The sequence below is a fragment of the Humulus lupulus genome, chromosome 7 (assembly GCF_963169125.1).
Source record: "Humulus lupulus chromosome 7, drHumLupu1.1, whole genome shotgun sequence".
NCBI classification, from domain to species: domain Eukaryota; kingdom Viridiplantae; phylum Streptophyta; class Magnoliopsida; order Rosales; family Cannabaceae; genus Humulus; species Humulus lupulus.
In genome coordinates, this window is record NC_084799.1 from 77,098,425 (window position 1) to 77,116,958 (window position 18,534).

General features: G+C 33.5%; 1 protein-coding gene and 1 non-coding gene across 2 annotated transcripts; one reads left to right on the plus strand and one right to left on the minus strand.

Moving 5' to 3' along the window:
* The first annotated feature begins 9,102 nt into the window (after positions 1 to 9,102).
* On the plus strand, positions 9,103 to 9,209 carry LOC133793049 (small nucleolar RNA R71). Its single transcript, XR_009874512.1, has one exon. It is a non-coding gene; the product is annotated as a small nucleolar RNA R71 (small nucleolar RNA).
* Positions 9,210 to 12,306: 3,097 nt separating this feature from the next.
* Positions 12,307 to 16,274, minus strand: LOC133788331 (ATP-citrate synthase alpha chain protein 2). Its single transcript, XM_062225775.1, has 12 exons — positions 15,969 to 16,274; positions 15,622 to 15,798; positions 15,376 to 15,537; positions 15,145 to 15,225; positions 14,304 to 14,355; positions 13,864 to 13,978; positions 13,681 to 13,762; positions 13,460 to 13,555; positions 13,231 to 13,332; positions 13,012 to 13,128; positions 12,797 to 12,913; positions 12,307 to 12,544 (listed from the first exon to the last, which is right to left on the minus strand). The coding sequence occupies exons 1-12, from the start codon at positions 16,065 to 16,067 to the stop codon at positions 12,473 to 12,475; spliced, it is 1,272 nt and encodes a 423-aa protein (XP_062081759.1). The 5' UTR covers positions 16,068 to 16,274; the 3' UTR covers positions 12,307 to 12,472.
* Between the last annotated feature and the right edge of the window lie 2,260 nt (positions 16,275 to 18,534).

Sequence of the window (18,534 nt, forward strand, 5' to 3'; positions counted from 1 at the left end):
TTCCCTTGCGTTTTCCTTGGAACCAACCTTCCAAACCAACCCCAAACCTTACCAAAACATGCAATTCAATCCCTAAACCTCATCTACATCACCCCCTCACCAAAACCCAGTCAATCATACAAAAAAACTCCCATTGATTCAAACTATCCACATCAAAATCTATAGACTGAAAACTAGAAGAAAAACAGAGTAACACCTGAAATTCATGGACAAATTCTTACCTCCAGCTGGTTTTGAATCCTCCTTAGTAGTTGAGCTAAGTCTATAACCTCCAAGCTTTGATTTCCTAGCTTGCTACTTCAATTTGGGACCAAAAACTTCAAAGGGAATTAGGGAGAAGATGATGTACAGGAAGGAGAAGCTTGCTCTGTTTTGTTCTATATGCTTCTACAGCCAACTTAAAACATATATAACCCAAGCCAAATGACCTTAATGCCCCTAGGTCATTTAAAGCTTCTAAAGTCTCCCCAAGGGTAAAATCGTCATCTTTCACCTATTTCGTTAATCATAATTGACGCTCTCCAACTCCCGCTATCCTCAAAATTCCCAAACACCAATAATTCATAACCCGTTACCCTTTTACTCCCGACAATGTTCTAATCATTTAATCATCCCAAGACTCACCCCGAGCCTCGAACTTAATCCTGTTATGACTAAACCGCTACTTAATATTCAAAGATCGTCTCATGCCGAATAGCTCGAACAAATCCACATTATAATGTGGCCTCAACAATATATCATCGACATGCATACAAATATACAATTACGCCCTCAACGGGCCAAATTACCAACATACCCCTGTCATGAAATGTGGACCCACATCATGCATTTAACATCATATCATAATAAAATTCACATATACATGCATATATTCGATTAATGGCATAATTAAAAAAGTATGGCCCTCCCGCCCTACTAATCCCGCCATTAAACCATATCGGAGAATTCGGGGCATTACAACTATCCCTTCCTTACAGAAATTTCGTCCTCGAAATTTACCTGAATAACTCGGGATATTGACTCTGCATATCTGAGTCCAGCTCCCAGGTCGCTTCCTCGACCTTGTTGTTCCTCCACAATACCTTAACCAAAGGTATCGTCTTATTCCTGAGGACCTTGCCTTTTCTGTCGAGTATTTGAATCACCTCAAGCTCGACAAGTGATCTGCTACTAGATTTTCTGTGTCCTTTTTATCATGAATCTCCATGTCAAATTCTTGAAGCAATAGCACCTATCTAATGAGATGGGTCTTGGCATCCTTCTTGGTCATAAGGTACTTGATAGCTGAATGGTCAGTGTACACAATCACCTTATTTCCAATGAGACACGGTCAGAACTTGTCAAATTCATACACATTGGCTAGAAGTTCTTTGTTTGTGGTAGCATAATTTAGCTGGGCATCATTTAAAGTTCTACTAGCATAGTATACGGTTCAAAATACCTTGTCAATCTACTGCCCTAAAATTTCTCCTACTGCATAATCACTAGCGTCACACATAAACTCAAATGGTAAGTCCCAGTTTGATGCACAAACAATAGGTGCTGAAATTAACTTCTATTTAAGTACCTTAAAGGCATTTAAGCACTCATCATTGAAGTCAAATATGACACCGTTCATTAACAAGGTTGATAGAGGTTTCAAAACTTTAGAGAAGTCTTTAACAAATCTTCTATAAAATCCTGCATGGCCAAGAAAGCTTTTCACCCCTTTCACTGAAACCGGAGGCGGTAAATTTTCAATAGTAGAAATTTTCGCCCGATCCACCTTGATACCTTTACTAGAAATCTTGTGCCCAAGAAAAATTCCCCGGCAACGGCGCCAAAAACTTGTTGCGAATTTTTAAGCTATGCAAGTGCACACAGTCGCAATTTGTAATAATATGGTAAAAACCAAGTATCGTCCTCAACGACTGAATTCTCAATTACCAGTCAATTAATTTCTCTTTCTATTTGATCAATTAAAATTCTTGATTCTTTTAGACACAGCAAACAAAACTATAATATTCAGAAACAATAATTAAAATTTAAATAAAATAACAAATAATAGCAAAACCTTGGATTGAATTTACTGTAAAACAATTAGGAATCCTAATCTTCTCTACTATCCACTCTATTAATCTTTAATGCAATTACTACTAAAACTCTTCTCATTGAAATGATAGGTATGCAAAAGTGTTAACTATTCGAGTTAAGAAATAGAAAACTCGACCTAGTGTGAATTCCCTATATTTCTATGGTCAATTCAAACAATAGGAAGCAATGAACACAACCTTCAATCACATAAACCAATTTGATACTCTCATTCTAAATTGAAATCTATGTCTATTCAATTTTAGCATATTCAAATCTCACTTTTCAGATTTTGATTCAAATTCGTAAATCATATGTAAAAGATGCGCAGTCAATTACATACACAATAAACACAAATTGAATAGATTTTAGATGAAGGAGAAATAGATAATTGCATTAAATCATAATAGAGTTTCAAGAGAGTCAATTAGAAAACCTAAACAGAAATTTAGTTCATAAACATGACTAAATCAAACATAAACATAGAATCAAAAGATAAAGAAAAAGAAAAAGAACTCTGAGTTTTCTTGTTGTTTCTTCTCTAGCCTCCTTGCTTAATCTAGGGTTTTTGTCAATCTCCCCCGTCTAAAAAACTGCTAAAGTCGCAACATTATGTTTCTTAAGTAACCCTCCAAAGTTCCAAGTGAAAAGACCAAATTGCCATTCAAAAAGTGGTCATAAATGTGAAAATTGCGTCACTAGCGCTGTAGCGCTACTTCTGGAGCGTAGCGCTATTAACAGTGGCAAAATGCCTCAAAATCTGGTGCACTAGCGTTGTAGCGCTAAAGTCAGAATAGAACGAAACTCGTTTCGAACAGCCTGCAGCGTCAGCTCATCGTATTTTTATCATAACTCCTTCGATATAACTCCGAATTGAATGATTAAAAAAGATATGGAAAGCAAAGAGAAATATCTACAACTTATATTTCTATAAGTATTTCCAGAAAGTGAATAAACCATGGTCCAAATGCGGCTTGAAGTCTCAGACTTGTGTTATAGAGCATAAACAACATGTGTTGAGCATCTTCAATGTAGTATTTTCCACACATAATGTCTTGAAACTCCACAATCAACACGAAATCCATCTTATTTATCATATTTAACATGTTTCTTCTCATTTCACTCCATATTATGTACTTGACCATTAAAGCCTGAAACAAGAAGAAAACAATCATAAATCTGCGCTAAACAATCCTAAATAACTAAAAATATAACATAAAACAATCTCTAAAACAAACCTAAAATGAACCTAACAATACCTTTACTAGAAATCTTGTGCCCAAGAAAAATTCCCTCGCTTACCATGAAGTGGCACTTTTCCCAATTCAAAACCAGATTAGACTCTTCACACCGCTGCAAAACTGATTCCAAGTGTTTCAAACACTCATCAAAAGAAGACCCAAAAACCGAGAAGTCATCCATAAAGATTTCAATGCTTCTCTCCACCATATCAGAAAATATTGCCACCATACACTGTTGGAATGTAACTGGAGCATTGCAAAGCCCAAATGGCATTATCCGAAAAGCACAAGTGCCATATGGACATGTAAAAGTTGTCTTTTCCTGGTCCTCCGATGCAATAGCTATTTGGTGGTACCCTGAGTAAACATCCAAAAAACAATAATAACTATGGACCGCCAATCTGTCCAACATTTGATCTATAAAAGGCAAAGGAAAATGATTTTTCCTTGTCGCCTTATTTAGCTTATGGTAGTCTACACAAATTCTCTACCTCGTCACAATACGAGTTAAAATGATCTCCTTATTCTCATTAGTCACCACAATCATTCCACCTTTTTTTGGTACCACTTGTACTAGAATCACCCAAGTACTGTCAGAAATCAGATAGATCACACCGGTATCTAACCATTTGAGAATTTCCTTCCTTACCACCTCTTTTATAGTTGGACTAAGTCTTCTCTGGGCTTCAATGGATGGCTTGCTCTCATCTTCCATAAAGATTCTATGCATTACTGTTGATGGGCTCATTCCTCTAATGTCTTCCAATGTCCACCCAATAGCTAACTTGTGGGCCCAAAGCACTCTCAATAGTTTTTCCACCTCCACTTCAGACAGAGAAAAGGACACAATGACTGGTAATGTCTCTTTCTCACTCAAGTAAGCATAACAGAGGTGGTCTAGTAGGGGCTTCAATTCTAACACCGGTGGCTTTTCAATAGAAGGCAATGGTCTTTCAAGCCCTTGTTCCAACTCTTCAATTTTTTTTTTGTAAAACGGCCCATAAGAATTTACCCATTTGACATACTCCATGACCTCACTATCATCTTCATCATCTGCATCAACCTATGTCAAAGCTAACTCAAGAGGATCATTACTCACACTTTTTCCAGAAACTTCTCCCTCAATCACATTAATGTTAAAGCAACTGTCACTCGCTATGGGATAAGACATTTCCTTGAACACATTAAAGACCACTTCATCTCCTTGAACTTGAAGTCTCAACTCTTCTTTCTGTACATCAATGAGTGCTTAACGCGTGGCCAAGAATGGTCTTCAAAGGATAATTGGTGTTAGGATTTATGCCCTAAAAGCATGTAAATACATTTTATTGATTTAAATAAAAGTACAATTTTATTATATTTGAATGTTATAATTATTATTTTAATAATTTATATGAATATCAAGAAAATTCCATATTCATTTATGAGGATATGATCTTTTATTAATATGAGAGAATTAAGATCATACACAATGAATAAAATAGTCAGTAACATATTAAAGTAAGGAATCTTTAATGAATGGTTACTAGTATTGTTTTCTAAGCATACGAGATGCAAGTAGTTTAGATTCAGATTACTAATGTGGATAGACGTATTGGTAAAGGTAAAGGTATATAATATAGATTATATATGACAAGACCGATATGAATTAACTATCTTTATAAACTTACTGTTTTCCTTAAAGATTTAATTATTATCATAATAGATTTGTAGATCACTCTAAATTCTGAGTAGTCATGAACTCTTGTTTGTGCTTATTGGATCTTTTGATTCACTCGTTAATGTTTCTTAGTATAATGAGGCTAATGAATTTTGTTTTGGAGATTCAATATCATGAATTGTTGCTAAGAACATGATTTACAATAATGGAATCCATACTTTCCTAACGAGTCGAATATTGATTCCCTTAAGGGTTGATTCTAGAACTAAATAGTTATTGAGCTCAAATATATAATTTGATTATAGATTAATTATTCGCTGGTGAATTAATGGTTCTTTAGGAACAAGAGGTAATTAGAAGGCGTTGACCCACGAATTGGCCAATGACACTGAGTCAAATAAACGATATGAAATAAGAATTGAAATTAAAAAATAATTAGCGAATAATAAACGACACACAGATTTATAGTGGTTCGGTCCCGATAGTCGGTAATGACCAACGTCCGCTTAGTACTCTTCTTTATGTAAATCCCCCAAAACCTGCGATCAACAGACTAGAGTCCACCAAGTTTCACAAGTTAGGAAGAAGGATACAAGAACGTGTATAACATCACTCGAATCTTATGAACTCTCTAAAAACAAAGAATTACAGCATAAGGAATAATGAATCCTTGGGTCTCTATCTATAGACTCAAGGATGTACAAAGATGGGCCATGAGCCTTGTGTAACTTGTGCAATAAGTAATAATAAAATAATATGTAAATAATACACTTTACATTTGAAATAACAGATATCCCACAAATATCTATATATTTAACTAACTTTGAGTTTTAACTGTGTTCCATTGAGCAGCTCTGGTCACATGTCTTTTGAACAACTTTTTTTCCTACTGCTCTGCATAACTCCTGCATGTGTCTAATAACATGTTTCCTTCTCCTGTCTGGTCGTGGGTCGACCAGTCTTCCATAAATGACTTTTCATGTGCCTTTCACATGCCTTATGTCTATGCCATATCCTCATGCTAAATTTTAGGGAAATAGAAGGGTAAAACGATAATTTTGACCAGCTCTAATTAACGAACCAATAATTGGAGGACAGAACTACATTTATTGATTATATCAACAGACTACAAAGAAATCTCTGTAAATATAATTCTATAAATACTTAGAGTGCAATTCCATATTTATAGTGGAGTAATCTTAGAATTAATAAATAATATTATTAGATTAAATAGTTTAATTAAGGGTTTATACCTTTTTGGACCTTGTATTTTGTCTCAGTACCTGTTTAGACCCTATGTTTTGACAAATTACTTTTTGGACCCTATGTTTTGTAAAATGATTAAAATAGAACCCTAAACCTGATTTTGGTCAATGTTTTCTCAACTAAAATCACAAATAATTTACCAAACTAACAATTTAGAACAAAAATAAAATCATTCTGCTTAAAAACTGTATTGTTATATTCAATTTTTTCTTCATCAAAATTGAGTTTAGGGTTCTATTTTAACAATTTTACAAAACATAGGGTCCGAAAAGTAATTTGTCAAAACACAAAGTCCAAACAGGTAATGGGACAAAACACAGGGTCCAGAAAGGTATAAACCATTTAATTAATAATCTGGTTTATTGGAGCTTCATATTATATGTACATGGTCCCCAGGTCACATCTGTCCTACACTGTCAAGGGTAACGATGTCATAATTAAGATTTGTAGAAAGAATGACCTTATTGCAAATGAATTAATTTTCTGAGGCAAGGAAATAATTATGTGATAATTATGGGCAACTGATTAATTGTGAATTAATTAATTATTTAACTGTATAGTTTTTATTTTGAAAAACTATATGTTAAAATAAATATTAATCACGATTGGATTAATATAGAGAGACATTAATAATTATCTTATTATAAGAGATTTATCTATTTATATAAAACTGATATTTTAAGATAAAGTTAATTTTGAATTAACTGATATTTATTTTGGGATAAATATATTGTCTTAAATAAACAAATGAGAAAATTAGGGAAATCCGTAATGTGGCTCACGCCACTCACTGTATTGTACAGTGAGTGGCACCACACAGAGATATTTTCTATCCCTGGGATTTGAATTTTGAATTTCAAATAATTTGTTTATTTAATTATTCTTTTTAAATATGATTTAAAATTAAATAACTAAATAAGTTGTAACTGGTCAGTTTTATTTTAAATAAAATAAAGATTAATTAAATTAGTTAATTATCTTTATAAACCTGAAAGAAACAATACTTTCAATTTTAAGATTTATTAAGTTGTTTTGACTCTCAAACTCTCTCAAAAAAGAAACGATAGAATTTCCTAAACCTGAAATTCTAGAAATTTCTATAGCCCCTCTCTTCTCAATCCTCTCCAAAACTCATGTCTTGAGTACATCTAGAGAGTTTTAAATCAACATTTGAATCCTATGTGCCCACACTCATCCTTGTGTGTTTGAAAGCTTTTAAAATAAGGATAGGAAGATCATTGATTTATAAAAAAAGATTCAAGGACCCTTGTTACGCTTCAAGAGGTAATCTTTTATCTATTTGTATGTGATTTAATATATCTATATATCTATGATTCTGGCTAGTATTAATAATTTTTAAAAGATCTCATTCAGCTACGTATTCTGATTCTCATATTTAATACCAACAATTGGGACATTAGTATCCTCCTCCATATCTAAAACAATGAAGTCTGCTGGAAAAAATAAACTTATCGACATGCACTAAACTCATCTTCAATGATACGCCTTGGATGCTTCACTGATAGATCTGCTAACTGAAGAGTGATTGTTGTAGGTCTCACTTCCCTCAAACCATGTTGACGAAAAACAGATAAGGGCATCGGATTTATACTCACCCTCAAGTCACACAAGGCATGCTTGCACTCAAAATTCCCTATTGTGCATGGTACTGTAAAGGTCCCCGAATCTCTAACCTTTTGGGGAAGCTTCCTTTGCAATTTGGCGCTGCATTCCTCAGTTAAAGCCACGGTTTCATAATCCTTCATCTTCCTTTTCTTTGATAAGATATCTTTCATGAATTTTACATAACTGGGCATTTGTTCTAAAGCTTCAGGAAAGGGAATATTGATGTGTAACTTCTTAAATACCTCTAGAAACTTGGAAAATTGTTTATCAAGAGAATTTTTTCTGAAGCCTCTAAGGATAAGGAATCCTGATGTGATGATCAACAGTCATTGGTGGAGACTCTTTTTTTGGAATAAAGGTCTTTAGTAACCTCATGCTCAACTGAATTAGACTTCTCTCCCACTTCTTTCTTTTTCTCTGCTTCCTCCTTTTGTTCAGACTGCTCATACTATTTTCCACTCCTCAAAATAACTGCATGACATTGCTCCTTTGGATTAACCACTGTATTACTAAGAAAAATTCCCTTGAGGCCTAGTATTCAACATATTCGCCAACTGACCCACTTGTGTCTCTAAATTCTTGATAGAAGATCTTGTCTCTGTCATGAACTAAGCTTGTGCGTTAGTTAGAGTCAATAAGGCATCTTGTAGTTCACTAGGCTGTTCTGGAGGAGCTGATGACCTATGTTGCCGAGAAGATGAAGCTTGAGGCATAGGTTGTTGAACCATAGGTTGTTGAAACTGGGCTTGAAACTGCAGTTGTTGGCTTTGATTATTTCTCTAAGAGAAATTAGGGTGCTTTCTCCAACCAGGATTAAATGAGTTGGAGAATGGGTTGTTGTAAGGCCTCTGAAAATTCTCAATTGCCTAAACTTAAGCTTGATACATGGGAATATTATTATTAGGGTTTGCTCCTGTACACTGATCAAAAGGGTGAGGACCCCCACAAATGTCACACCCTGTTTGAATTTGAATGGTGTTGGCTGACATAGTATATTGCTACAATTGCTTAGTCAATGTGGCAACTTGAGCAGTCAACGTAGTAATAGCATCCAATTTTTGTACTCCAGTAACCTTTCAATAGACCATTGACAATTGGTCATGGTCATTTCCTCCAACAACTCATACACTTTGGTAGTGCTTTTACTCATGAAAGCTCCTCCCGCAGCATCATCTATTATTGTCGCGCGTAGTACCACACAATCCATTGTAAAAATTGTGGACCATCATCCACTTCTCTATACCGTGATGAGGACACTGTCTCAATAGTTCCTTAAACCTCTCCCATGCATCATACAATGATTCTCCATCATTCTGGTAGAAGTTATTGATCCCACCTCTCAACCTTGAAGCTTTGGCTGGAGGGAAGAATTTAGTAAGGAACTTCTGAGCTAGCTCCTCCCATGTATTGATAGAAATGGATTGTAGGGAGTTCAACCAACTCTTGGATCTATCCCACAACGAAAATGGGAATAACTTCAGCCGAATAGCGTCGTCACTCACCCCATTATATTTAAAAGTAGCACATAGCTCCAGAAAATTAGCTAAATGCATATTAGGATCTTCAGTGAGGAGTCCACCAAACTGCACTGTGGACTGAACCATTTGGAGAATCGCTGGCTTAATTTCAAAATCGTTGGCGATAACATGCAGCGGTGTGATGCACGTTTGTACTCCTGTGACAGTAGGAAGTACGTAATCTCTGAGTGTGTGTGCATCTTTGCCCTGAGCGGCAGCAACATTGTCTCCATAATCACCCATACTGATCTCTGGCCTTTTTTTTCAGCGATTTTTCTTGCAAGTTCTCTCTATGTCAATATTTATAGGAACTAAACTGTCAGCTCCCTTTCTATTGCGCATATAACAAGGCTACCAAAAATAGAGATCACAAAATGTACACAAAACAAATTAGAAAATTGATTAAGAAACAAACCAAATTAGAAATAAAATTAAATATTTTGATATTGACAACTTTTCAGTCCCATACAACGAGGCCAAAACTTGTTGCAAAATTTATGCTACGCAAATATATGTAATCGCAATGTGGTAATATTCAATAAATCTAATTATTTTCCTACGAAGATTGAATGATCAGTTACCAATAATTAATTTCTAATCTCTATTTGGTTAACAAGCTGTTGATTTTTTTTAGAACTTAAAAGAACATAAACATCAACAAAAGCAACAAAAGTTTAACACTGAAATAATAGAGACAAAAGAGAATTTATTCAATAAATAACAAATTAGGGAATTTAATACCCTCTTCTATCCACTTTATAATTTCATTAATACAAGATTTCACAATAACTCTTCTTATTAAAATATCAAGTCAAAAGCATTTTATATTCAGATTAAGATATATAAAATTTGACATTAATATGCATTTTCTATATTTCTATAATAAACTGACATATAGGAAACATTAAGATCAAAAACTCAAGAAACTACATAAATTATATTGATACTCTCGTTCAATATTAGAATCTATGTCCAATCAATTATAGCATGTTTAATTCTCACTTTTTCATATTTTGAATCAAACTCATATGTATTATCAATCAATCACATATAACAAACACAAATCGAAAGGATCTTAAAGAAGAAGAATGAAATATAAATTGTGCATTAAATCATAGTAAAGTTTCAAGAGATTCAATTAAAAACCCTAAGATTAAAATTAGTTCATAAACATGACTCTAGAATCCATAAAACTAAATGTAAACATCATTATAGCATAAATTAAGAGAAGAAAAACAGGAAGAATTGCTTGAATCTTCAACTCCTAGCCTCTTTTGAGTGTTTCTTTGAGTCGTTCTCCCCTTCAAAATTCGACATCGTGGTGCTTTTATAGTTTCCCTACGTGTTGTATGTGAAATACCAATGTTGCCCTTGCTAAAAATGTCATTTTTGTACGATCAGGAATCAAGCATCGTGGCCTGTCTTCGATAGCCCAAAATTTAACTCGTCTCTGCCTCGATAGGCGCCACAGCTCTAAATTGATGGCACTGCGGCTCAAAATGCCCAAACAATAGCGTCGTGCTCAATAGTCCAACGTCGCGGCCCTCACTCAACCCTTATTTTCCCTTCTCTGTCTTCCATAATGTCGCGGCCCTTATGACACAACGTCACGACTCAAAATCAATTTTTCTTCGAAATTCGCCTTTTCCATCCCGAGAACCTCGTTGAAGGCCAAAATCAACCCGACAAAAATCTCTTAACCTCTGCTTCTCCAAATTAGGCATTTTATGCTCATAATCCCAAGATATTTCCATGTTTTAGCCCATTTCTTTATTCCGCATATGATCTTGAAAATATTAGCAAACATAAGCGTCATATTGCACAAACACGCCTAAAAAGGAATATAGACTCCCTAAATTTGCTCTCCAAAACACTATAAAACTAACCTAACAAGCATCACCCAATTGACGACAAAATTTGCATTTGGAATATTTGCGGCATAAATACTTATGTAGTTCGTTTTGTTATACTTTAATGCTAAAGTAAAATTGTGTTGGCAAAAATTAAATAAAAATAATTTATTTACCTAAAAAATTACTAAAATTTAATTAACAAATTATTGAAATGTTAATTAAAACAAAAACAATTAAAAATTCATCTTAAAATACTATGAATTTAAAGATGAATTTTTAAATTATTATTTTTTAAAAATTTATCTTAGTGTTTGTTTTAATTCATCTTTTTTTTTTAAATTCATTTAAAACCTTAAACAAAATATTAAATTCTTAATTTTTTTTAAGATGAATTTTTAATTGTTCTTGTTTTAATTAATATTTTAATAATTCATAAATTAGAATTCAGTAATTTTACAGACATTTAAGTGTAACAAAACTAACTATATATGTATTTATGCCATAATTTTCCCCTTTTTTTATGTTCATTTCAATTTCATATGTGTATTACTAAAAAAAATTATAAAGCAATAAATAATTGTTTATTTTTACCCTATTTATATAATTAGTGGTAAATTTAGTTTTAGAAAAAAAATAGGACAAATTAGAACTTCTTGCAAAAGTGGGGGCAAGAGGGTTATTTGTCTTAAAAAAATTCTAGAAAATCAACAAATTGATGACACTAACTTTTTTTCAAAAAAAAATTTAGAAACTTTCAAAATTTATTATTACTTTAATTAATTAAAAACCTAAGAGAGAAAAGGGAAACAAAATTATTAATGGATTAATTAAATTAATATTAAATTTTGATTTTTCTAATATAAGATATATTATGTCACTAAAATAAGGATATTTTGATAGTTTTGAAAAATAAAGCCCGACTTAAATTCTGTTCAATGAATATTTTTGTACCTTTTTTTTGTCTTGAAATGTGCTAATTTACCAAGTAAAAAAAAATAGAATTTCGGTGTTCATGAAACCCAAAAAAAAAAGTTGCCATTTGTTTCCTTTTACTGGATGAACACAAAGAAACATGTTTTGTTTAAGTTTTTTCTTTTATAGTTTCTTATTATTTCAGCAAAAAGAAACAAGTAAACAATTCACAGTTCAAAGAAGCCTTGGGCAAATTGTTTTTGGTAAACATCTTTTTCTACATTATGTCGGCACACATCAACAAATTCAGAGATCAATGTTTGGATTTTATGCTGTGGACATAATGCAATCTATTGCCTGCTTGCAGATACCAGTCATTGTGGCTTCCGGTCCATAAACCTGCAAACACAAAAAAAAAAAACAGAATGACGACCGCTTAAAGAAGCCATGCCAAAGCACATTAATAGAGGAGCTTCCTCGTTGCAATCTTCAGAAGAGCAGGAAATTTGAAAATGGAATGCAATCTTTCTACATTTAGATCAGTTTAAAATTTTATTAACTCTACAAAGTTGAGGATTATGGTTGAGTTTTAAGCTGTCTTAGCAATGTATTTCTGCATATGTATGTATTGTAGGTATTGTCATCTCATACCTCAAGGGGTACTCCAAGTTCTTCTCCCAAAGTTCGCATCTTTGCCAAACCAGTCTGATAATTAGGACCACCTCTTCGTACATAGATGTGCATTCTTGCTGCCTTCAGCTTGGATTCCTAAAAGAAAATGAAAATGATAAACACACACATCAAGGGGAAAGACAGGGAGAAAGAGAACCAAAAATGTAGAAAACAGAAAAAAAATATTAACACACCTTCTCCCTTAAAGCACGAATAATCCCATTAAAAGTAGCAGCCACATCAGTGAAATTAGCAATGCCCCCTCCAATTAAAAGGGCTCTCTTACGACCATCAGCGTCTGCAGTGGCACACTGCAGCATGATAAAAAGTAAAGTATCATTGAAAATGGCAACACTTCAATGAAAATCTTAAAACAAGATGCTTAAATTGAGTAAAACACTAAATTTCATTACATCAATAACAACTCGAGCATATTGTAAGACTTCTTCCTCGTTTGGAGCTCCACTATATTCTGCATAATTACCAAGCTCAGATGCATAGCCCAAATCTCCAACCTGTAAATCACATTGGAATTCAATGATAAAATGGTATTAGCAGGCGTAAAAACTTCCAGAATATATGGAAGACTATAGCATTACAAACTTACACAGAGATAAGGAAACAATAAGTTGGACGACTTACAGTATCAGCATATATAACACTAGCACCTCCTCCAGCAACCATTGTCCAGATGCGTCCTTTTGGATTCAAAACAGTGAATTTCAAAGATGCACTTGTCTGCAACATTTACTTGAGAACATGATGAGTAAATCTGATCACCACTGTGTAAACTTCAATATCCATATGATTCTACTTTTCTAAACTTTAAAATACTACATAACATAAATTGAATGTAAAATTACTTTTTCATCCAATGTATGAATAAAGCTTTCTGTAGGGCTCAGAACTCTTCCAAAAGGAAGGGGAAATTCAATGTTTCCCCACCTGGAAATGAATAAAACGGATAAGTTACACTCTAGAGAGTAGACACTAGATGCGAACTGAAAAGTTCATAAACCATTTAAGCATGAAGTACTTGAAAATACTTTTGAAAGTTCTTGAAAGCAGCAGTGTCATCCACTTCCCCCCTCATATCCAGTGGATATGGCTCTCGGTTGACCAGTGTAAAAGGATTCATTTCCAGAAAACTAAAGTCCAGATCTATTGAAATAGAATTGATGAGTCAGAACCCAGAATTTAAATGTTTTCAGTTAAGAGGAAAAAAGAAAAAAAAAACCCACCATAAAGCACGGCCAATTAGATAATACTTGAGGTTTTAATGAAATAATTGCATAAATTCATATTTTTTATGCTACTATACTATCCTCTCACTTTTTTAATGAAATAATTGCATAAATTCATATTTTTCTACCCCCAAAAAATATTCATTGCTTCAAATTTATGAAGCACAAAACATTTCAGCAAAATGATAATGTCCTCGTGAAGTTGTAAATTAACGTACTACCCGTTAATATACAATTTATACCTTGAAATACAGCAAAGACACCCATTAAGAAGTCACCAATTTTCCCTCGCACCTGTTAATGCTAGTATAATCAGGACATATTACAGCAACACAATGGAAGGTATGATGGTAACATAACCTCAGAATACTTAGAAAACACCAATTATCACAACTATATATTCTTTCACCCTATTCAATATTTTCTTAAGGTACAAAACATGAAGGAACAGAATAACGACATTATCAAATAAGGGCTTAAAGTGTTTTACTAATTCTTTTAGAAAGTAAGAAACAAACAATCTGGCCATGTTATGTTGGACTCATAATCATTGTAGAAGTTTTATTTGTCGCCTCAGAAGTAATTGTTAGACACAGGAAGTCAGTATCAAATGTTCAAACTACTTAGGTATTTTTTGCTTAAGTCGCTATTGTTCTCATATGCTTAACACAAACCTTGGTGACTATGTATTTAGCTAGGGGTTGTCAACTATTAGGGTACATTAGTTGAGAAAATGCCAAACAGTAGATAACCTTGGTGACTAAGTCTTTAGCTAGGGGTTGTCAAAAATAGGATACATTAGTTATGAAAATGCCAAACAGTAGATAACCTTGGTGACTATGTCTCTAGCTAGGGGTTGCCCACAATTAGGATAGATTAGTTGAGAAAATGCCAAACAGTACATATCCTCAGAACTAGCATCCATCGTCAACTACGTTTAAACCTATCAAGATGGCAAACATTACTTTTTCTTTATTTCTGGAGGATCTATTAAGAATTTAAGATGGCACACTCTGATTTCCACAAGAGAATAATATAAAACAGTTATCACCTCACAATAATCCAAACTACGTTTAAACTTACCTCCAAAGGAAGTGTAGCTATCAATGGAGCGCATGAATCCAGCGTCAATGATTTTTCAGTGGGAAGGAATATAGTCTTAACCTGAAGCATTTCACAACAGTTAAAAAAAATGGCATAATTCAGTCAAATACATTCCATAAGTGGTAAGAGAAGATTTAATCAAGGAAATACAATTCAATCCAAAAAAAACCACATAATGAAAACAGCAGAGGCATTGTCATATTACCATACCTTATCCCAGTTCTCTTCAATCTCAATACCCCCACATTCTGAAAAGCTAATGGTGGAGCCAAGTCTGTCAGAAACTATTGAAACGTAATACTCTTGACTGTGGGGAACAAATGGCTCAACAATAAAAGTTGTTATTGGTGCCTTGCAGCCACCCATCTCAACCTGAAATTTAGTCAACCATTACAAACAACAAACATGTACAACAGACGCATTTTAATCTAAATTATAAATCAAGTAAATAATCACCTCCTTTCCCAGACGTGCTTTAACAAACTCAGCAACCTGAGCAAGATCCAAGTTCAAAGCAACCAAACCACTCTTCCCACGCTTCCCAAACAACATATCTGGTTTCACAACCAACCTTGTGGACGAAAGCCATGGCTGCTGATTCGTCAGCTCAGTAAAGTCCGTTGCTTCATTCACCTAAAACAATACCCATCAAGAAAAAGATCCTCTAAATCACGATTTCGAACCAACTCAACTACAACTCACTACTCATTGGCCAAAACGATACAATTTAGGGAAGGGTAAATAGAAAACAAGGATTCAAATTTCAATACAACACAGAAAAAGGGATAAACGGGAATTGAAACCTGAGCAGAGCAGATCTGGAGGTCGATACCAGCAAGGCGCTTGAGGTGTTCCTTGAGGAGTCTCTTGGAGTCGTACTCTCTGATCTTCTTCCTAGCCATGGTGAAGCTTTTTCTTTTTTTCTTTCACTCTCTCGAGTGAGAAAAACAAGAATTTAGACACAAACCAATAAAGGGTAGAGAGAGAAGAGGTAGGTGTAGGTGAGCGGTGTGAAAATTGGGTTTGGTTTGGTTTGGTGGTGGGTGAGTCATGAGTGATTGTGAGCTAGCTACCTTCGAAAAACCTTGGAAGAGACGTTGCAGCGCGCCAGTCTACTGGCCAACTCCCACCCATACCAAATATGCCCCTGACAATAACATTTGTGTATCATTGATTTATTTATTGAATAATGGAGTATTTTCGGCTAAATACTTAATATTTTTAAAATATAGTACTTATATATCTCCCTAAATATACTTAAATCCTTCAAAATATTATACTTTTATTCTCAAATTTATTTAGAGTAATATTTTTAAAATATTGCACTTATATATCTATTTTTTTTATTATTTTGAGAAATAATAAAAAAAATATAAGAAAAATATAGATTTTTAATTATAATTTAAAATTTAAATTATTTTCATATTTGAATTCTTTCTCAAAATAATAAAAAAAATTAAGATTTTAAATTAATCAAAATAAATAAAACTTATATTTTTTCTTCACTTTTTAAAAAAAAATTATATTTTAAATTGATGGAAAAATATTTTTTTTAACTTTAATAAACATTTATTAATTTAAAATTTAAAATATTTATTTTGAGGAATATTAAGAAATAAAAAATAATTTAAAATTTAAAAAAATAATAAAAAATATATATTTTTCCTTAACTTTCTTATTATTTATCAAAACAATAAAAAAATATGTATAAAAGTAAATATTTTAAAAATAGTAAGTATATTTACTGCAAAAAAAATTGGATATAAAAATACAAAATTTTGAAGACATTAAGTATGTTTACCTCAAAAAAAAATTGAGTATAAAAGTGGAATATTTTAAAAATATTAAGTATTTTTTTCCACAATTTACTCATATTTATTTTATTAAAATATTTGTGTTATTTATTTTATTTTATTTTTGTCAGGCTTTATTTATTTATTGTAAGAAATGACAAACTTATCGTTAGTTCATAATAAAAGGGTAACTCCATGAATTAACCCTATTCAGCCATATATTTATAACTCTAACCCTTAGTTAAAGTTTTTCACATTTTTGACTCTTTAAGACAAAATTACCCCTTTGTTAAACAAATAAAACTCTATTTCAGTTTCTTACTCTTCCCCCTTCCCGTCCGTTGAAAACCCTCCCTCGCAAACCCAGATTTCTTCCCGTCGAAGCTGCGGTGGTACTCCGGCCAGCACCCACCTCGTCCCTCCTCCCAGTTGTGTCATCATCTCCACAGCCACCAGCCCCTTGTACACTCTTGGTCCCGACCCCACGAACCCATCCCCTCCGCTTGGTCCCGACCCCGAACCCACCCACATTTCTGCCTTGCCATGCTTCGCAGCCATATCGTCGAGCCCACGTCGCCGGAGCCCAAGGTTTACAACACCTAAGACCCCACACTCCCCTTGCAAGCCCGATACCCTAGCCCAAGGTATTGTTGTTGGGATCCCTTGTTGTTATTATGACTCCTTTGTTTATTTTGAATTTGTCATATTGATGCTTTGAGATTTGATGGTTGTGGTTGGAAACATGTTAGAAGAATGTAAGGTTTGGACTTTGGTTAAATTTCTAACTACTTGAGGCATGTTTTAATTGGGAAATAAGAAGTGAATTTAGTGTGAATTTGGTGTGAAGTGAAGTTATTGTGAACCATATGTAATTTCAGTGTGAACAATGTGTGAAATTGGTGTGAACCATGTGTGATTGTGGTGTGAATTTAGTGTGAACCATGTGTGAAGTAAAGTTGTTGTGAACCATATGTAATTTCAATGTGAACAATGTGTGATTGTGGTGTGAACCATGTATGAAGTGAAGTTGGTGTGAACCATGTGTGATTTTAGTGTGAATAGTGTGTGAATTTGGTGTGAATAGTGTGTGAATGATGTGCGAACCATGTTCCGAAATTTTGGTGAACAATGTGAGAATGATGTGTGAACCATGTGTGAATTTGGTATGAATGGTGTGTGAACCATGTTCTGAACTTATGGTAAATAATGTGTGAATTATAAAAGGAAACTACACTAACTTACCCTATTAAAAGTGATTCTTGAACCTTTTCTTGATTATAATAAGACATTATTAGACTTATTTCCTTGTAGTGAGGCAAGAGTATGATGAGAAACTTGTACATACTGTCAATATCAAATTGTACTGTCTTATTTTGAAGTGTTGAAATAATTTCTAAGTGATGTGTATTATGGTATGGCCTCGACTGAAATCATGAATATATATATACATATATTTCTTTAATATAACCAAGAAATAAGTACTGGTTACATGAAACCTTATGATGCATAACTTATATATGAAATTCCACCACAAATCTACAGACTGATGCATAACTTGATAAACGAAAAAGTAAAA